We start from the raw sequence: 22,698 nt of genomic DNA on the forward strand, positions 1-22,698 counted from the left end.
TAAATTACAGAATTATGATTACACACACACACACACACACACACACACACACACATATATATATAATAAATTAGGGGATCTTCATCTTTTTTTCATTTACGATTTAAATATTTAGGAGATTTATCGGTGTCAATAATTGTTGATATGATATTGTTGAATGTTTTGAGAGTGCATCACCATTTGTACTTCCTTACAACCATAGTTATTTGGAATGTAGTCGCATTTGAAAGATCATTGGTGTATGGCACGTAATTTGCATATATACAATTTCATTTTGAAACAAACCACTAGAAACAAACACTAACAAATGTGTGATGCAAGATAAGTGTCAACATTAATGTTCTAAGTGATTTTTTCGACCTTCTTGAAAAACGTCCAAATCAACAATGGGACCCAATGCACGTGTATGGGGCTACTGTGTTGTGCACGTGCATATCATGCGTTGTGTTTAGGGGTGGTAATAGACGGAAATGGTGGTGCGTTCATAAGCTATCTGTCCTTGAAACGTTTGGTAACGTTTACACTTCCTATCCAAACTGAAAGTTCATTATCCCCTACCTTTATTGAAGAGTATATGATAAATTATATAGGAGGCAGTATTACTGTACATTGTGTATGATCTAACATAGCACCTGCTTGTCTTCAGGATGTCTTTATGAGACACACAACAATGAGAAAGGATGAAATTCATTACGTCAGACAAGGAATGCGGGTCTTTCACGTCAACAAGCAGACTGCTGTTGAGAACACAGCGTTGTACATTGCATGTACATTTCACAGAAGAGATTGATGTGTCCCGTGATGGATATATGACATATAAATGTCCCTCTCTGCTTTACGCCGTCACGACAACAGGGGGCGTGGTTTTCTCTCTGGACGGGGTATATTTACACTGATGTCCACAATCTGCAACTTGGGGTAGTAGTTTCGCAGAGATCTTGAGGAAGAATTCTAAATAAGACGAGACGCTGTTTCCGTGGATTACAAAGCAAAAATGTTTCGGATTGTGATAGGGCTGCTCGTGCTAGCAGGTAAGGCTGACAAGGATGTGTTTTCTAATTAATGACTTTTAGTTAAATGTCTTTTTGGGGGCAAGTATAATGGTGTAATAATTATGTTGTAAAAGCATGTAAGGCATCCATGTTCTTTTTACGGAAAATGCCCGTACCTTTATACGCCTCAGCGTTTTTCTTTTTTCATTATGTTGAGTATTAGTATCAGTACTAGTTGTATCAGCAGTATTATTATTAAGTACAATATCATTACTGTTATTCGTATAATTAGCAGCTGTAGCAGCAGCAGTAGAAAAAATATGTTAAACACAAAAATATTGAAATTATTTCAACAATATCATTAATATTCTATTATTTCCTTGTGATGTCATTGTTACAAAATTACTTAAAACTATGACCTTGATATCAATCATGCATTGTCTCGTTCATATTCCATTGCTAACAGATTGACGACGTTTAGTTACAAAATTTCAAAGTGATATGTTAAACATAAAAAATATTGAAATTATTTCAACAATATCATAACGCTTATTGGCCGACAACTCTACCTTGACTAGGACGCACTCAAAGCTGTCATGTCAAAGCTCGCCGTCCAGCCGAGGAACTCCGTACTTAGTCAAATCGTCGAACATACGCTGTTCAATAACACGGGACGTCAGCCAGTCTGCGTGATAGGCCGCTTCAAGGCAAACGTCAACGTGCGTCGTGTTAGTTATGACGTCAATGTGTGTCCAGATAAAACCACGAGACAGACAGATGAGAATCTCGAAAGGAACAGATGGGAATCAAACAGAAGGAAAATATTACATTACAAGCCTCGGGCCATTTTTTTATACATATTTCATAATATCATTATATATTTTCATTCGAATGGCAACAGATTAGTTTCGGATATAGAAATTTAGGGAAAGATCGATAAACTCAGAAATCAAATTGAGCGAGTAAGTTTAATTTATTATTAATTTCATCAACATTATATAATTATGCAACATTTTAAAAAAAATTTGTCATCGATGACCATAATAAAAACTACAGAATATACCTCAGAAGATTTAAATCTAGTTATAGAACATTAAATCGTTTTGACACCGATTCTGCATAAAGCTGAGCTATAGATCCTAGCAACATAAACAAAGGTCAAATGGGGAATAAAACTAGACACATACTCGAAATCATAAATGTCCAACAATTTCTATGGCGACTCTACTAAACAGTTTCAACAAACCACAACGTTGTATAAGCAAACATATTTTCTACCTGTCTTAACTGCTTCTGCAAAAAACTTCTTCTAAAGGGTGTATTGTAAAGTATTGAAAAAAATGTGAGTTTGGAAGTATACCTTTATCTAACTAAAATCTGTTATCCTTTTATGACAATTAGAACAAGAAACCCCAACTTGGTATCCGAAAAATGGAACGCTTTTTTGAATTTACGTAGATCGTGGCGTTTGGTGACAAGCTCAACTATCTTTTTACTCTTAGACCAAATGTAGAGATATCATGAAACTCAGGTAATATGATACACCCAACCCTATCACCCATACTGCATATCTTGACCATGTTGAACACCAGTGCTTGTCACCACCCATTAGACAATGTGATCAGTTCTCAAGCAGTTTCTTTATGAACATGTGGACACTGTTTCAACAGTGGACTGAACCCAGTTAGTTTTTAGTAACCTGGTACCCTCTGCAGCTAGTTCCACATCAACAAGAATTTTAGGAGGGTGGGAGGTGTCATAATAAGTACTGAATAACACATTTAGAGCTGCTGAGAGATCCTAAAAGATAGGGACTTTTCTAGCATTTGGCCTAGGAATATATTCAGATGTGAATGTATTCTCCTTTTCGTGGTCTGTAGACACACATCAAGCACTCTATGAACGAGACTAATACGTAAAAGCTAGACAACTGTTCATCCTCTTTTAGAATAAAAGATGTCAGACACTTGTCTAAATTCACCACTGTCATTTTTAGAATAGTTGCAGTTATATGAGATTCATGTTAACTTCATTACTATTTCATTGAAACTCTCACTCACAAAAAGTAATTTCCCCACTCCCCTCCTATCTGCATTATGCCATATATGAATTGATATTGCACCGATCTGTACCAGTGGGCAGTGGGGTAGTTTGGTGGGTAACGTGTTTGCTCGTCGCACATTGAACGCCCTGCATGCGGACTTTGCGTAGTCCATTTCTGGACCCGATGTCTCGAAACAAACTGAAAATTTTTTACTCAAAAACTTTAAACTTAGTTTGACAATTTGAAACTGCTTTATTTATAACTGAAATGCATTCTTAAGATACAAAAGTGCCCAAGCATTGTATGCAATATATTCACTAAACTCAAACTGTCTACTATGTTTGAGTTCAATATCAATTTCAGGACATTCTGGGAAATGTTATTTTCTCAAATTTGAGAAAAACTCGAACTTAAGTAAAAAATCAGACTTAAGTTTGTTTCGAGGAATTGGGACCTGGTGTCCACGGCCGTGATGTTGCTGTAATAAAAGAGACGTAAAACCACAGCAGTGAAAGAAAAGAGGATAAATTAAATTAACTACTGTAAAAACGTCTTTAACGAGTGAGTGAGCATCATTTTACGGCTGTTCTACCAATAGTTATGCAATATCACGGCGGATAACACCAGATATGGCCTTCACACCATGTATCATGTGAGGAATCGAACCTGGGGCCTTAGCGTAACGAGCGAACGCTTTGTCCACAAGGTTACCCCACCGTCGCACGTCTTTAACGAACTTAATCATATTTGTTCAGTAAAACCGTAGTTTCGACTTGAATATATAGTAAGTAGCAATCAGAACAAAGAAGTTAGGTGTGTTTTTGTGTTTACCGTAAAAGAATTTGAACACGTGTTGTTACTGATGTAGAGTTCAAGAGTGTGTCATAGCTTAGCTGTGACTCTCCTGTCACTGATTTGCAGTATGAAGTTTGAGTATGCAGTATGAAGGAGTTTTGAACGAATGATTGGCTTTCATGGCATTATAGGAGATACATGCCAAAGGAAATCGTGACATGTGTGATTGAGTGATCGATGCTTGTCTTCATGATCGATGTTAATGCACCATGTCAATCAATGTCAGTCTCAATAGACTTTAACACCGGCGAATTCGATCCAAACTTCGGACGAGAAAACACCTTACCTATTAGGCTAAGGCCTCAATCTACCGAGTTTCTGATTAGTTATATGAATATTGTATGTGAAGTTACAGGAATAGGCATTCGCATAGATATAATAATTTGAAAGTCACTTGAGCATGAACGTGGATCCAGTGCTTTTACTCAGTTTCATGAAATCCACTGTTGTATTTTGTGCAATCCACACATGTTTTGTGCAAACCAGTGCTTTTACTCAGTTTCATGAGATCCACTTTTGTATTTTGTGCAATCCACACGTTTTGTGCAAACCAGTGCTTTTACTCAGTTTCATGAGATCCACTTTTGCATTTTGTGCAATCCACACATGTTTTGTGCAAACCAGTGCTTTTACTCAGTTTCATGAAATATACTGTTGCATTTTGTGCAATCCACGTTTTGTGCAAACCACACGTTTTGTGCAAGTCACAGTGCAATTCATTGTGCAATCCAAAATCCACACATTTTGTGCAAACCACACGTTTTGTACAACTCACAGTGCAATTCATTGTGCAATCCAAAATTGTATTTTATGTAAACGACGGCTGTGTTTCGTCCAATTCACAATTATATTGTGTGTAATCAACAGTTGTATGTCGTTCAATCCACTGAAGTAATATGTCCAATCCGCAGTTGTACTTTGTGCAATCCGTATTTGTGGAATCCGCAGTGGTATATTGTGCAATGCATTAACTGGAATGAAATGCAGACTTACCAACTTAAAACTCTATTTTGCGTTTACATGTTAATCTCAGAAAACAAATTCTGATTCGATGTACATTTTGGTCGTAAATTGATATCCTCGATATATGTTCCTGATATCTAAAATGGCGTCTTGCCGGGGATGCCAATCCCGAAACTGCTAACTGTGCTTCACCTTTTCACACGTGCCCGCTGACTGTGAAGGTCACGTGCATAAGACGCCATTGGTAGCAATATTTGTTCATGGCGTCAGCCGGGAAACTTCATCCATCATGAGGAAGACAAACACAGGCTTATTTATCGCTTTACTTAATGGTGAATGATGGTTTTATCACAAAGATATTTCTCACCTTGGTCATTTGCTGACAAGGAAAGGGTCCGAGTCATAAATGTCTGAAGGTCAGAGGTCATGTCGCATGACGATTCCAACAAGAAACAAACAAACAAATAACAATAAGAAAATAATAAAAAAAAATAAAAAGACGAGAATAATGTAATATAGCTCTTCGTATGTGTGAATATTTATTTATTTATTTATTTATTTATTTATTTATTTATTTATTTATTTATTTATTTATTTATTTATTTATTTATTTATTTATTTATAAGTTGCAAATTGTTTGAAATGTTTTGACTTGAATGTACATGATCACATTGAACACATTTATAAAGTGAGTGTATAAATGAGTTTTTGTTTTACGCCCCGTTTAGCAATATTCCATCAATATCAGAGTTTTACTGATTATAGATTATGAAACAATGTAAAACGTTACAGGATGAATGAAGTATATAAGCAAGACAACTACTGGTCTTGATCAAGTACTTGAATCTCATACCCAGATGTTTGTTTTTGAAAACGCTATTTTCTCCCAGCAGCATGATATTTTACAAAACGCGTTTGACAAAATGTGTTCACAGTTTTTGCCAATATTGTACAACAAGTTTGTAGGCATGTATGTACAAGGAATGTCTGCCGCTTCCCTTAGTATACCACTTGGAGACGTTGATACGATTACCGTGGCTGCACCTGAATGAATCGTGTTATTTTCCTTACAGTTGTCCAATCGCAAATATTTTGAACAGTCACAATAGACTAGCACTTGCAATATTGTAAGGAATGGGTCCATTTTGCAATCTTAGAGTGCACGGCAAACGTTTAGACAATCAATGTTATTTAATTCTGATGTGTCGAATCCCCGTTGTGTCGAATGATTCCAACAAATATGTGCGTTACTTCCCCCAAATCCTAATAATCATTTGCACAAATACAATGTCGATGAATATAACTAAAATAAAATACAAATATATCTCAAAGAAGTACAGTAATGATGGTTTGAAAGTGGTGACATGTGGTCCTGTGCACAGAAGTCAGGTCACGAATCAGTTTAACTTAAGCAACGTCGAACTCGGACAATCCTTGAACGGATGGCCGTGTTTGGCAGCTTGGCTCCTGAGAGTTTTTAGAACTTCACTCCTGCCCTACAATGAAGCACGCATGATACACGTGGTCTCACCTTAAGCAGGTGAGTTTGTTCAAAACTGCCTGTGTTCACCCAGCGGAAAATGGGTACCCGATTGGATAAAGTCATGTGACTATAACCTTCTAGCGCAGCTTGGGTTATCCGGGGTAATAATAATCAGGTCTTGTTTAAGCGCCGCGAGCATTCACGTGGTGTTTGGAGACTGCGCAGTATAAGATGACCCATTAACATTGTTAGAGACACAAATTTTGTAAGGATGACAACTTCTTTATTGTGAAGGGTCACGACGTTTCATCCATAAAACAATCGTGTCTTTATATGTATCACTTCTAAATGCCATTCCAAGACTTCATGATCATTGTTACTATTTATTGAAAGAAAGACCGCGACGTGGCATATTTTGAGACCTTGCTGTAATTTGATTTCTAAGATCGCTATAACCGTATTTTGTTGTACTTGCTCTTGAAATTGTTGTAAATGGTCAGGAGAGAATCATGAACTTTTTTTCAGATTTATGGCTCTTTTTCAGCTTGACGAGCAGGACTTACCACGATAAACCTGTTACAACAATACTGTAGTGTCACGTCACATACTGTGTAGCATACAATTCTTGCAAGGTCGTTTTTCATTGTGAGACGCTGATGACGTTCATATGTCAGGAGCGCTTGTTACAACCGTCACTTATCATCCTATCACGGACAAGAAGATAAATATAAAACTAGAACAGAAAAAGAAGCCGGAAATGTGCCCTATTTAACTCATGCAAGCTGTAAAGAGATGAATTGAAGACAATACATGTTGTCATGAGCTTCACGATGTCTTCAACACGTACAAACATATTAAAAACATTCATTTAGACGTAAAAATAGACTTACGTAAACAAAATATGTAGATGTACACGTGACCATGTTACAATATGTCCTCATACCAAAAGTGGTGGAGTAGCCTAGTGGTTGAAGCGTAACGCCGACGACCAGGATTCGATTCTCCAGTGTGTGAAGACCTTTCTGGTGTTCAATCCCTGCTATTGCTAGAATATTGGTAAAGCGGTGTTAAACAAACCCACTGACAACATATGCGCAGTTTGGTATTTGTATGGGTATATATGCTACTTGGACCCGTGAAGGTCCCGGGGTAGAAATAAGCCTTCAGCAACCCATGCTTGCCATAAAAGGCGAATATGCTTGTCATAAGAGGCGGCTAACGAGATCGGGTGGTCAGGCTCGCTGACTTGTTGGCTCGTGTCATCGGTTCCCAGTTGCGCAGATCGATGCTCCTGTCGTTGATCACTGGATTGTCTGGTCCAGACTCGATTATTTACAGACCACCGCCATATAGTTTGAATATTGCTGAGGGCGGCGTGAAACTAAACTAAATTCACGCACTCACTACTTGAAACCGTCGGTGCGTTAACGTGAGGCACTCTTGGTAATAAGGATAATTTAGGATTTACATTACGTCAAAGGACATTTCAACCTAAATAGCTGCATCTGGTTGAGCGAAAACGGTCATGTCTTTTTTAATATGAGAAAATATGGAGAGGTTTGCAACGCCAGGGTAAGACGCGATTAGTAATAACGATAATTTAGGATTTACTTTTTGTCAGAAAACAGTTCAATCTAAATTCCATTACCCGTGTGACCAAGAAGGTCATGTAATGTTTAACATAAGAAAATATAGATACATTTTCAACATCAGGCTAAGGCGCGCTTGGTAATGAGGATACTTTTGGATTTACTTTTTGTCAGAAAACAATTCAACCTACATTCCATTACTCGGGTGATGAAAACGGTCATGACAAGAGAAAATATGTACAGAATGCAACGTCTGTCTAAGGCGGTACGGTCTTATGTACTACTATACTGACGATAAGTTTCTTTTACTTTTCAACCTAAATGCGTTCACCCTGGTGAAAGAGGGGAGGTCATGTTATGATTACGGTTAGCCATGGGCGAGAGAACTATATTCCAATTTGTTTCCCACATTTCACTACTTAAGCGTTTGGAAATAAATTTCCCAAACTGCTTCTGAATATAACGTTGATAGTTTGTATTTTCGATGATATATGTCCAGAACTAGCACATGTAGCTCAATTAATCCATGATATGCCAAAACAAGTCCCACGACGTCATGTATCTTCAAATGACATTGTTATTTCGACGTGAAAGAGATACCAGCATATATCAAATATACAGGCACACAATAAAATCTGTCTATTACGGACTGGCCTGGGACAGATGCATTGGTCCGGACTGTAAAGCGCGTCACCGTGTTCACTGCCTCAATGTGTTACCTCCCTTTGTTAAGGACAAACCAACAACTTGAATCATTCTTTTGTATTTATTTATACCCCACCTCTGTAAATTTCCACGTCATTTAACATAGATAGATAGTAACATAGATACTTATTCAATAGACTGGGTTTTTTTCAATGTTTATCGTAAATGAGGCATATATTTTACTGGCCCCATGACGATTCGCGTTAGAATAAATTATTGGTCGTCGGCAACCCATAACTGCCGGTACGGGATCCAGTGGTCAGGTTCGCTGACTTTTTGGACGCATGTTATCGTATCCCAATTGCGTAGATCGATTTAGAGATCACCACCATAAAACTGGAATATTGTAGAGTGCGGCGTTTAACAACAAAAACAAATATATTTTACTGACATACTTCAAACATGTATTCGGGATCCTTATGCTCAAAAACGGTCTAATCGAGGAAGTTTTCTTTCCGAATCAAGACATCCGTTTTCGCAACATCAAGGGACGTTAACTGAGGTCAACAAGGATCCATTAGATTAATTTTCCATAATAATACACGGAGGTTATTTTTGTAGTCACAACGTGTTACACAACTTAGTCTTATGCTCCATATAAAACCTGCAAATACAGATAAAACACGGCCACGGCATTTTGGGAGACTTATTGCTTTTCTACCTATGCTTAGTAGAAATCCCTGACAGGTGATGTATAACAGGACATAAACGTGACAACTGTGGCCGGGGTGATGACTGTTCATGACATCTGGATCACGCTCAAGACCCTCATTAAAGACGTACACGAACTGTTAACTTGATGGAACCGCTTCATATTCAGAGGCCATCTGTCAGTACTGAACTCAGACTCTAAGTGTGATAAGGTTCATGTAACCTCAGTCTCTCTCTCTCTCTCTCTCTCTCTCTCTCTCTCTCTCTCTCTCTCTCTCTCTCTCTTTGCCAGTCTGTTTCTCTTTCTCCCTGTCTTTCTCTGTCTGTCTGTCTCTCTCTGTGTGTCTTTGTCTGAATGTTTCTCTCTCTTTCTCTCTCTCTCTCTGTCTTTGAATGTCTCTCTCTGTCTGTTTCTCTGTCTTTGTCTGTCTGACTGTCTGTCTGTCTCTCTCTTTCTCTCTAACACACACACACACCGCACACACACAGACTGAAAGTAGCTCAGAGAAAAAATGCTATATGATCCCAATAAATCTCCGATTAAGCATCGCTAGCAGATTCACTTGTTCATCAGATCACATCTCAAACAATTGTCAGTTTAGAATATTACATCCTAATATTTTGTCGCTTCACCAGCAAATCATCACACGGAAGTCTGATTGTTACGACGCACTCAGCAATATTCCAGCTTTACGGTGGTCTGTAAATAATCGAGTCTGGACCAGACAATCAATCCAAAGATCAACAACATGAGCATCGATCTGAGGCATTAGGAACCGATGACATGTGTCAACCAAGTCAGCGAGCCTGACCACCTGACCCCGTTAGTCGCCTCTTACGACAAGCATAGCCGCCTTTATGGCAAGCATGGGTTGCTGAAGGCTGTTTCTATCCCGGGACCGTCGCAGGTTTCCGAGTACTTGAATGCGGATAGATTGGTTGTGAGTGAGTGGCATGTCCATTACCATCTTTGTAGACAGCACATACTATTATTCCCCCCAAATTGTAAAATGTTGAGATACCATTTTCAGGAACCCTATATTCTTTCGGACGGCCGTGTTCATTAAAATCTTTGAGCGCATCGTGCACTTGATTGTTCGTTCTGTGAAAGTAGTCGCTAAAATTTGCATCTCCTTCGATGTCTGTACAGTATAACTCTATGATCCGTCATCTTTCATCTTGACGAGACCACTATGATAAGATTTTCAACAGTCTGATGCATAAGGTTTGCAGTTGGTTCACCTAAGGTGCAAGAGAAATTCTTCTTTGATTTAACCATACATATGTACACAAGATGTAGTGTCTGCCTTATGTGAGTCTAAACTTTTGATGGAAAAATACTTGCTCGTAACGTGTATGACAGAAGCTGTGTACATCATGAACCATGTTAGGTTTAGACTCGGAATAAATTCATTTCCTGACGCATTTCAGTTTGAGAAGATAATTCACAAATCAACGTGTGTTTACTTTGTAGGCACTACAGCCCAAGCACCCGGCACTAACCCCCAAGTGCAGGCACAGACGTCTGGTCAGACAGCAAATGAACCTTCAACAATGACCGATTTGAGCAGTCAGCTCTTCACCCTTCTACGCAATGCTCCGACAAGTAGTCAGCCTATGGCATCTGGGATGCCTATTATTTCACAAGCACACTCATCAAACAGTGTTCCTGGAACTACAAGGACTATACAAGCGATCCCCTATGGAGGATCGACTGCAACCACAAGAACAAACACTCAGCTTCTTCCATATGCTGCTCCAGCTCCATCTCAGTCCGCACAACAACCGGAGACATCTACCAACCAGCAAGCAAGTCCTAGCCAGACAGCCTACAACAACCAACAAGCAACTCAAAGCCAGACACAATTCGGCAATCCGCAGGCAACTCAAAGCCAGATACCATATGCTAACCAGGCTACTCAAAGCCAAACATCATATGCCAACCAACAGGCAACGCAAAGCCAGACACAATTCGGCAATCCGCAGGCAACTCAAAGCCAGATACCATATGCCAACCAGGCTACTCAAATCCAAACATCATACGCCAACCAACAGGCAACGCAAAGCCAGGCGCAATTTGGCAATCAACAGGCAACTCAAAGCCAGAAACCATATGCCAACCAACAGGCTACTAATAGCCAAACACCATATGCCAACCAACAGGCAACTCAAAGCCAAGCACAATTTGGCAATCAACAGGCAACGCAAAGCCAAACACCATATAACAACCAACGGGCAACTCAAAGCCAAGCACAATTTGGCAATCAACAGGCATCTCAAACGAATCAGCAAGCGACACAAAGTCAGGCAGCCCAGAAATTGACAAGTCCTAATCAGCAAACAGCTCAACGTTTACCGCTTGGAAATACACAAATGAACTATTTTCAAAGGCAGCAGCTACTTCAACGACAAAACCAACTACAGCAGCAGCAACAACAGCAACAACAACAACAACAATCCATGTTCAATATGATGAGCAATAGGGGAATCATGCAGCCATCACAAACAAACAACATGCAGCAACAGGCAAATCAGTACCAGTTTAATATGGGAAACACGCAAAACTTTCCAGCATATAGAAGTCAAGGACAATACATGTCACCCCAACAGCAACAAATGGGTGGATCACAGTGGGGTGGATCACAGTGGGGTGGATCTGGATGGGGTCAGAATGGGTGGGGACAGCCCAATGCCCTAGGGATGTCTGCAGCTATGGGACAAGGACAAGGTCAAAGTCAGGGTCAAGGTCAAGGACTTTTATCTCAGTTTGGAGGTGGGCAACAACAATCGCAGCAGAATCAATTCAATTTGCCAAGAGGAGCAGCGAAACAAAATCAAAACGGTAATCACCAAAAACACGAACGGATTATTTTGTAAGGCAAAAACTAATTCATCTGTAATTTGTAATCCATCCAATTGTTTTGAAACAAATGCATATAAAGTGTCCCTGGATGGGATTCATATTCAGGAAGAATGTGCTAATAGGGACACCATGTCAGATGTAATCAATACGAAAATATTCAAGGACATCGTAAGTTTCATTGAGATAGCTTAGAGGTGGAAATATCACCCAATGGAAGGTAGAGACATCATCTGACAGAGACCCATCAATGAGGCTATTTGTCTTTCATGCATTTTATTTCAAAGGTTTATTCCCTGGTGTTGACAACAAAGCTGCATATGTCATTATATTTATAATGGCCTAATAATAATATTTACACAATGCAGTTGAGAAAAAAAAGTATCAGTGATTGATGTGATAGAATGTAAAAAAGATGAAGCATGCGAAATCTTCATTCGCACAATGCTGTCTTTTTCTCAAAGCATAAAACTGATATATTAGTGAAATAGAATATCAAAATGATATCCATGTTGTCCCAATGGGACTATAGCTCCATCCTGTCACAATAGCACTCTTGCTCCATCCTGCCCCAATGGGACTATAGCTCCATCCTGTCCCAATGACACAACAGCTCCATCCTGCCCCAGTGACACAACACCTCCATCCTGCCCCAATGGGACTATAGCTCCATCCTGTCACAATAGCACTCTTGCTCCATCCTGCCCCAATGGGACTATAGCTCCATCCTGTCCCAATGACACAACAGCTCCATCCTGCCCCAGTGACACAACACCTCCATCCTGCCCCAATGGCACTATAGCTCCATCCTGTCCCAATGACACAACAACTCCATCCTGCCCCAGTGACACAACACCTCCATCCTGTCCCAATGGCACTATAGCTCCATCCTGTCCCAATGACACAACAACTCCATCCTGCCCCAGTGACACAGCACCTCCATCCTGTCCCAATGGGACTATAGCTCCATCCTGTCACAATAGCACTCTTGCTCCATCCTGCCCCAATGGGACTATAGCTCCATCCTGTCCCAATGACACAACAGCTCCATCCTGCCCCAGTGACACAACACCTCCATCCTGCCCCAATGGGACTATAGCTCCATCCTGTCACAATAGCACTCTTGCTCCATCCTGCCCCAATGGGACTATAGCTCCATCCTGTCCCAATGACACAACAGCTCCATCCTGCCCCAGTGACACAACACCTCCATCCTGCCCCAATGGCACTATAGCTCCATCCTGTCCCAATGACACAACAACTCCATCCTGCCCCAGTGACACAACACCTCCATCCTGTCCCAATGGCACTATAGCTCCATCCTGTCCCAATGACACAACAACTCCATCCTGCCCCAGTGACACAGCACCTCCATCCTGTCCCAATGGGACTATAGCTCCATCCTGTCCCAATGGGACTATAGCTCCATCCTGTCCCAGTGGGACTATAGCTCCATCCTGTCCCAATGACACAACAACTCCATCCTGCCCCAGTGACACAGCACCTCCATCCTGTCCAAATGGGACTATAGCTCCATCCTGTCCCAATGGGACTATAGCTCCATCCTGTCCCAGTGGGACTATAGCTCCACCCTGTCCCAATGACACTATAGCTCCATCCTGTCCCAATGGAACTATAGCTCCATCCTGTCCCAGTGGGACTATAGCTCCATCCTGTCCCAATGACACAACAGCTCCATCCTGCCCCAGTGACACAACACCTCCATCCTATCCCAATGGGACTATAGCTCCATCCTGTCCCAATGACACTATAGCTCCATCCTGTCCCAGTGGGACTATAGCTCCATTCTGTCTCAGTGACACAACACCTCCATCCTGTCCAAATGGGACTATAGCTCCATCCTGTCCCAATGGGACTATAGCTCCATCCTGTCCCAGTGGGACTATAGCTCCATTCTGTCTCAATGACACAACACCTCCATCCTGTCCCAATGACACTATAGCTACATCCTGTCCCAATGGGACTATAGCTCCATCCTGTCCCAATGACACTATAGCTCCATCCTGTCCCAATGGAACTATAGCTCCATCCTGTCCCAGCGGGACTATAGCTCCATCCTGTCCCAATGGGACTATAGCTCCATTCTGTCTCAATGACACAACACCTCCATCCTGTCCCAATGACACTATAGCTCCATCCTGTCCCAATGGAACTATAGCTCCATCCTGTCCCAGTGGGACTATAGCTCCATTCTGTCTCAATGACACAACACCTCCATCCTGTCCCAATGGCACTATAGCTCCATCCTGTCCCAATGGGACTATAGCTCCATCCTGTCCCAGTGGGACTATAGCTCCATTCTGTCTCAATGACACAACACCTCCATCCTGTCCCAATGGCACTATAGCTCCATCCTGTCCCAATGGGACTATAGCTCCATCCTGTCCCAATGACACAACAGCTCCATCCTGCCCCAGTGACACAGCACCTCCATCCTGTCCCAATGGGACTATAGCTCCATCCTGTCCCAATGACACAACACCTCCATCCTGCCCCAGTGACACAGCACCTCCATCCTGTCCCAATGGGACTATAGCTCCATCCTGTCCCAATGACACTATACCTCCATCCTGTCCCAGTGTCACTATAGCTCCATCCTGTCCCAATGGGACTATAGCTCCATTCTGTCCCAATGAGACTATAGTTTTTTAAATTACCTACAACACTCCTTAGAAGGAGAACAATTCTTCTGAGTTTTGATTGGTTAAATCTGAATCTGATCGAAGTATATGATTTCATCGAGAGTCGAACATTCGAAGAGTCGAACATTCGAGATGTTGAAGGTTTCTAGTGTTTCTAAATGTTTGATTTAACACATTTCAGATATGTCCATGTTTAACATGCTCGCCATGATGTCTGCTATGTCTGGAGATCCTATTGAGTTTCCTAGTAAGTATAAATCGATGTCTTCCTTAACCCAAGCCCCGAGAACATAGCAGTGTGATGTATACTACGAGATCCTACGATGGCTTGGATCAACTATGCAGTCCCTGTCCCTTTACTAACGATGATCGGGTTTAGAATCGGTCTTCAGCGGTACAGTTTTGTCTTAAGAGAAGATTAACGGGATCGAATGGTCAGTCTCGCCGTGGTGTACACTATAAGTTGTTCACTGTTCACGAGGGGGCCATGGGCTCATGTACCCTCTAGGTTTGTATATGTTCTTCGAGCCCGCAGGGAACATAAACAAACCTCGAGGGTACATGAGCACATGGCTCCCAAGGGACCTGTGAACAACGTATGTATCTTATCGAACACCTGAAATTTAATTTTGAACTGTTTGAAGTACTTCTGTTGAATGCAAAGCGAATCGCCATTTTGCAGACTACACAAGGTAAACAGATTTAGAGATATCACTCTTCCATCGATTTTCAATCACAAAACATCGGTAATTTCCATGCTTCATACGTGAATCAATGTTATTAATTTTGAGACAAAGACTTACTACCATGAAGCACCAGAAGCGTTCGGAATTCCCAGCGGTGTACATTGAAAATAACACATCGCCTGTAAGCGGGGTACATTGAAAATAATAGAATAGCGCTTAGCCACTCAGAAAGCGACATTCCTGTGTGAGGTAAAATGAATGTAATTGTATCCCAATTGTGCAGATCGATGTTCATGATGTTGATCATTGGATTGTCTGGCCCAAGGAATGTTGCTGAGTGCGCCGTAAAACAAGAAACCGCACATCCAACTATTAGCTCATTTCTGATTTATATATGCATTGGGTAGCGCTTGGGAATAAGGCTGTTCTTGCAGCGTGCGTGCGTGCGTGCGTGCGTGCGTGCGTTTTACTTATCGTCACATCGCCAGTCTTAAAGATATTTACAGCAATGTTGAAGAAGTTATGACCTTCTTTAGGAACAGCCTAAAAAATATACAAGCCGCCCCTTTGAAATCAGCACACATAATTATACTTGCTCATATATTTGTCAAATTATACATAGAACTTGGCGGTTTGTCTCTTAGTGCATGCTCGGTGTGATTTGTGAAAAAACATATTCCGTATGCTTTAATATTGTTTTTTTTCTCTTTTCAGCCCGCGGACGGGGTGGTATGGGGTCAATGGGTAGTATGGGAGGACTGGCCGGTATGAGCGGTATGAGCGGTATGAGCGGTTTGAGCGGTATGAGCGGTATGGGCGGTTTGAGCGGTATGAGCGGTATGGGCGGTTTGGGCGGTTTGGGTGGTATGAGCGGTATGGGCGGAGGTATGTCTAGCCTCCTAGGTGGAGGAGAGGGCTTAGGAGCTGCGATGGCCATGATGTCTATGATGCCGGGTCTCACTGGTGGAGCTTCAGGCAGTGGAAGCACAGGTGGAGCCGGTGGCATGGGGTCCATGGGTGGATCCATGGGAGGATCCAGTGGAGGACAAATGGGAGGATCTGGATCTATGAGAGGTATTTCTGAACATCTGTTCACAGTTATTTATCTTTAATTGTCTCTACTGGTCATTGACATGATACGCGGCGAAAAAGATCATCCCCGTCTTCACAAATCGTTCGGTATATATTAACGGCCTTGCAGATCTGATTTGATAAGGAAAGCAAATTTGCATATTGCAAATTTCGGGAAGATCATATACAAGGTATATTAAACACACCACATATTTATTTGCATGGAACACATTTAGGGCCATACGTTGTTTGTTTGTTTTGTTTTTATTATATTTATTTATATATATATATATATATTTGTGTGTGTTCCTTTTCTTTTTGGAATTTCAAGTTATTTCATAGTTCTTTTTTAATCAAAAATAAAAAAAATAACATAAACCATACAGGAACTCTTGCCACAACTTTCATGCTGCACCGTTTCATTTCTATAGGAAACAGCTTGATGAATATGATGTCCAACCCAATGACACTGATGATGATGAATGCCTTTGGTATCGACCCTCCCGACCTCCCAGCAGGTGTGTTATGTGTTGAAGTGAAAACCTCGTTACACTGACGTCTTGGTCATGGGTGTAGTGTGTTTGCCAGCGTCAGGGTCACTCGTGATTTTGATTTGTTTGTCTGTATTTTTTCGTTCATGCCACAGTCGGCGTTCTGTAAATAATCGAGTTGCGATCTGATTATCAAGTGACTAATATTGTAGGATTCGATCTGTGGAATTGGGAACCGATAGCATTAGTCACCCAAGTTAGCGAGTCTGAGTACTCGATCCCATTACTCGTCCCTTACAAGTATAGTCACCGTCTGTGGCAAGCATGGGTTGCTGAAAACCTACATTCTACCGGGATCTTCGCGGACATATATGAATAGTTTGAAATACATGAACATATAATATAATATTGCACATAATATATGTTATATGACAGAAATGTTGATTAAACATACAGGTACAGCTACTACATTGCAGCAGAAATGAAATTTTATTTGAAGTGGTTTTAAACTCAAGCAACTCACTCACTCCTTGTATTCCAGCCAATACACGTGGTGGAGCTGCGGGTAACCCAGCAGGAGGGTTCCTATCAGCTCTTTTCGGCACCCCCCAGCCCAAACCCCGAGTATCCAACTCCTGGGATACTGCTGTCTTTGATCCAGTGCTTCCAGCCGGCGCTGGCCCCAACGCTAACGACCCTTTCGGCCTCGGGGCGTCGGGTGAGTATATTTCTTCTGCTTCCTTTTAGAACTATTACAGTGGAAGCTGTCAAAACCGGCACCTGTCCATTCCGGCAAGTTGTCAGCTCCACAACCCAGCACGCTGTCTAAACCGGACTATTTCTCCAGTCCCGATGCGTGCCGGTTTAGACACCTTCCATTGTATAATAATGCCAGCAATAATATTATTCACGTATGTGACATATTTTATGCAGCTATTAAACTAACGCTACTCCTTAATAATAAGTATTGTGTGCTATCACGTTTTATCTCTTCCTCATCGAAATAGTTGCCCTTGACAAGCCTATGGCCACTAACAGGTATTAGTTAATGTTGCTTTGGTCCCACAGCTTGGTAAAAGACTTGGTATTTGGGATGATGGTGGGCTTACAGCTGAAAAGCAGCAAAATGTTATATTCACTCACTTATATTACTCAATCCGTTATCTGTCGTATCTTTTGTGACGGACCCTTGAAAATCCGGTTAAGAATAGATCTCCAGTAACCCATGCTTGTCGTAAGAGACGACTAATGGTTGTCAGCTTATTAGACGTGGCTGACACATGTAATCGTATCCCACTGGCGTAGAGCGATGTCCTTGTTGTTGATCACTTGACCATCTGGTCCAGACTCTATTACTCAAAAACATTAAACAACAGCCAACGAGACCTTTACAATGCTCGTCATAGTTAACGTCATTTTGTAAAATGAATACATTTCTCTGACGTTTCTTTACTGAAGAAGCAGAACCTCAGCATCCGTGCGGCGGGTAGCCTAGTGGTCAAAACGTTTTCTCGTCACCCCGAAGGCGCGAGTTCGATTCCCCACATGGGTACAATGTTTGAAGCACATTTCTGGTGTCCCTCGCAATGACATTGATAAAATATTGCTAAAAGCGGCGTGATCCAAAATACAGTTACAGAAGAAGAATTCGAAGATGCTTCGGCGAAAGATCAAAGGCGCCGACAATACTTTATCAGACGATAATGTGCACTTTTTGCATTACGTCACAGTCTTGACGTCAATGCGCCATTCCAGCCTGCCCCCTCGTAATCGAACTTTTTTTGCATTACGTCACAATGTATCCGACGTCACGATGGATGTCAGTTGTCATCGCCTCGTACAGCCTCATACAGTAAACTGCCTTGTCGCATTTTGGTTTGCAGTTGCATCACACAGCTAACATCACTGGTGGAAACATTACGTTTATGTTTTCCGAAGGATAAGATGTCTCATAGTTCGACTCAAAACTTTACAGAGACACGGTCATGTTTGTAATGTTTACATTCCCACAATGCAATCGTGGAATGTTGCATGACAAGTCAGTTTCAGCTGAATGTACTGATCTAAACTTTCGTTGTAAGTAGAAATGAGACGGTCATATTACCTTGTATGGTTTAAGAGAATCACAGATGTAATTAAAATGATCTAGAGAAGATATTTCACCCGAACATAAACCGTCACTGTTCATCATTTGTTTTTCAAGTAACGTTTGTCTTAACGTAGGGGGCGTCAAACGAACAGCGCGTCAGTTAGCCCTGTGCGAGGATTCTTAATTTAGGTCACAGATACTGTCGTTTATTTTCTGCCATAGATTCATCATTATTAAATACGGCATCTTGTGCTTTAACTATAATAGTTCAGGGCGAAAGTGTCCTTTATTACACTTTACATGGTGGTAGAACGAACTGTATTTCTTAAATCTTGTACTCATTCATGTGAGACATGTTTTACAATTTTCCTAAAACATTAGGGTTAGTCTGCAATTGAAAACGTTGCACTCTTTTCGTCTTCCCGAATGGGTACAATGTGTGGCCCACATTTCTTTTGATTTTGCTGGAACATTGCAACAATCGGCGTGAAACGTACTCACTTACATATTAAAATATGCACACCTCATTGTCCCAAAACGGCCGCGTCGCCATGGCAACCTGTAGTTATTGTGAGTCATAAACACCGAGATATTCTGGAAGGTGTTATATCACTTTCGTTAATAATGTATGAATGTTCCGAACCCGATCGTCCGAAAGCCGTGTATACGTGGCTAATGATGACACGAATATATGTACAACTTACATATCTTAATAACTACTAAGCTTTCATATTTGCCTGTGTACTAATCCACAACTCTATCCGTATTTAAATGTGTTTCTTGTCTCAAAACCTAAAAGAACGACTTAGCGGGCGAAAATGTAAAATGTAAGAAGAATCTAGAACACGATATTTGAATTTTACGAAGTGTGTTATTCACAAAAATGATTTTTTGTCCAATTATAATATTCACATCCTTTGGTAATAATGATTTCACTAAGTTATGAATCGTTTTGTATCTGAACCGTTATGATTATATATTAATGAAGTAAACGTTTCATTATTTCACGTCGGAATGAACACCATGGGCGGGGGTTGGATGAGAAACACTGAAATACGGCCGGGTTCCGTATTCATTACATCCCACTTTGAATGTAACACTATGCAGTGTACTTATGTACTGTTTTACAAGCTTCCATTAATTCCATATTCAGTGTATTGAGACTGTCCTGTGTATGATATTGTTTATGTTGTACCTTTGCCATAACGTATGCAAAATAGCTTGACCCTTGGGTTATGATAACATACCTTTCCTTGTGTTATCCAGCGGTTTGATTATCCAAATGATGTGGAGGACTTGGACTTGAGGTAACCTTGTTTCACAGAATGTAATTTCTACATATATACTGATGGAAACAGTTAAGGGAACACCACCTCATGGCAGTGTCCCTTTACTTATTCTCAGATTTCCTCCCACAGTGCTATTCAAAGCTGGCGATGAAACCTGAAAAATATTTAAAGGAACGCTTGAATTAGATCGTCTTCCTTTATCTGTTTCTTTCAGTATATTTTACTTCCTTTCGTTTGTGAATGTGCCCCAGGGAATGGATGGATGGATTGTTGTTTAATGCCGCATTCAGCAATATGGCGGCTGTTAGTCAATAATCGAGTCAGTTGGCGAGGATGGCATGTGCCAACCAAGTCAGCGAGATTGACCACGCGATCCCGTTGCTGTGACATGCAAAAAATGTTTTTTTTTGTATCGATGACATATGTCACGAAATACTCAGAGCAAAGAATTGGGTTGAATGTGAGCGGGTGAGTGAGTGAGTTTGTGAATGTGTGAGTGAATTATTGTCATAAATATGCACAACGTGTAAATATCAAAATCATGAAATAATTTTGGTTGTAACATTCTTTCCTATCTCCTTTAGTGGCCTGAACATGTTTGCAATTAAATATACACATACGCTTAACAAATCTAAAATTTCATTTCAGACCCTAACGCAGGATTATGTAAGTATGTTTTATATATACTGCCCCCAAGTGTGTGACCTCTATTACTTGATATACATGTTCATAGTTATATCTTTCATTTATGAACGTGATTTAAAAACAAAAATATATGGGGTCAGGGGGTCCCGTATGCCTAAAAAGTTTTTTTCGTCACTAAATATTACAGAATTTACGTTCATTTTCAGTGGCAGCGTCTTTCTTGATGTGATACCGAGGTGAACAGCGCAGCGCAACTGACAGGCACAACATATGACAATCAACAGAACCGCACTCACATTTTTCAAGGGCTGGCTAACGATAAAGATCATAAAGATCGACAACCGTTAACGTAATATAGATCAATTGTCGATATATATCGGAGACGTAACTTGAAGCAAAATTCCAAACATAATCTGAGAGAAATAAATACATTTCACATGACTGGTGCGTGGGGGCATGTTTATGTACGGCTTACAAACAAAAGGAACAGCCCATAAATATAAACCTTGTTTTGTCTGCTGTGTGAGTAAATTAAAACTTTATTCTCTTCCAGAAGTGTATGAATAGTATTATCGAGGATACTATTTTCATGTCGACAAGCATTAATACTTTTCAGCCAGCCCTAGAGTCTTCACATCAGAATTGACGCCATATTGATTAAGTATTGAGATTTTGGTGTATTGTAGCCCAGAGCAACAATTCCTCACATTCAGAAATATGCCTTGTTGAACAAGTTACACGCACAGCCACGGTCAGTCCGTATTTATTCATAGGGTTGTGCACTTGAAACTAAGTAACTAAAATATATTTCTAGTCCGATACGTTTATGGTTTGGGTCTCCAAAGCTTTGAAATGTTTTCAATTTTGAAAAAAAAATATGCAATATGCAATAATATGTAATTCGGTAATATTTGACCATCAGTAAATGTGATCTCAGATTGTTCGATCAATTATTCCCTTTAATAAAGATGTAAAACAGTTAAGGCGGCTTTGTTGTCAGTTCGAAATGGCGCAGGATTGAACTAATTTGACTGAATAATTTTAAATCTGAAGTGTTTAACCACTCTCACAGTATCACTGTACTGGGAATGCATCACATGTAGTTGGGAGTGTGTGAGTGAGTGAGTTTAGTTTACGCGGTATGGCGGCGGTCTTTAAATAACAGAGTCTGGACCAGACAATCCAGTGACCAACAACATGAGCATCGATCTGCACAAATGGGAACCGATGACATGTGTCAACCAAGTCAGCGAGCCTGACCAACTGATCCCATTTGTCGCCTCTTACGACAAGCACAGTTGCATTTTATGGCAAACATGGGTTGCTGAAGGCCTATTCTACCCCGGGACCTTCACGGGTTACATGTAGTTGGGGTTACAGAAAGGTACAGTGAACAAGTCGACACAACTATGAGCCACCATAAACCGGGTACGTCTACTGGCCCCGAGAGAGTTGAGACTGGCATCCAAAATCGATGGAAAAATATGAGCGCCTTGAGCAAGCACTAGTTACGTGGATATGTGCGCTATATAAATATCCTAGACTACTAATGATAAATAATAATTAATTGTTATCTGTGTAAATATATCTATGTAAATGTTCTATGCTACTGCTAATAAATG

General features: G+C 40.7%; 1 protein-coding gene across 3 annotated transcripts; it reads left to right on the forward strand.

Moving 5' to 3' along the window:
• The first annotated feature begins 850 nt into the window (after positions 1-850).
• LOC137259939 (uncharacterized) lies at positions 851-22,059 on the forward strand. Of its 3 annotated transcripts, XR_010954719.1 has the most exons (9): positions 884-1,031; positions 10,757-12,124; positions 14,987-15,052; positions 16,206-16,565; positions 16,994-17,080; positions 17,595-17,771; positions 20,409-20,449; positions 21,080-21,097; positions 21,283-22,059. XR_010954719.1 is itself a non-coding variant. In XM_067797593.1 (8 exons), the coding sequence occupies exons 1-8, from the start codon at positions 995-997 to the stop codon at positions 21,303-21,305; spliced, it is 2,136 nt and encodes a 711-aa protein (XP_067653694.1). In that variant the 5' UTR covers positions 884-994; the 3' UTR covers positions 21,306-22,059. The 3 variants fall into 3 exon arrangements, 2 of the variants coding, with proteins under 2 accessions (XP_067653693.1, XP_067653694.1); XM_067797593.1 differs by lacking the exon at positions 20,409-20,449; XM_067797592.1 differs by lacking the exons at positions 20,409-20,449; positions 21,080-21,097 and having other exon boundaries at positions 851-1,031; positions 21,264-22,059.
• The last annotated feature ends 639 nt before the right edge of the window (positions 22,060-22,698 follow it).

Source organism: Haliotis asinina, chromosome 13 (genome assembly GCF_037392515.1).
Source record: "Haliotis asinina isolate JCU_RB_2024 chromosome 13, JCU_Hal_asi_v2, whole genome shotgun sequence".
Taxonomy (NCBI): domain Eukaryota; kingdom Metazoa; phylum Mollusca; class Gastropoda; order Lepetellida; family Haliotidae; genus Haliotis; species Haliotis asinina.

Excerpts from the sequence above, each read along its gene's own strand:
- LOC137259939 (XM_067797592.1), top strand. The coding sequence starts at position 995 with ATGTTTCGGATTGTGATAGGGCTGCTCGTGCTAGCAG. Across the intron at positions 1,032-10,756 it reads AGGGCTGCTCGTGCTAGCAG|GCACTACAGCCCAAGCACCC; the intron begins GTAAGGCTGACA and ends TTTACTTTGTAG. Across the intron at positions 16,566-16,993 it reads AGGATCTGGATCTATGAGAG|GAAACAGCTTGATGAATATG; the intron begins GTATTTCTGAAC and ends TCATTTCTATAG.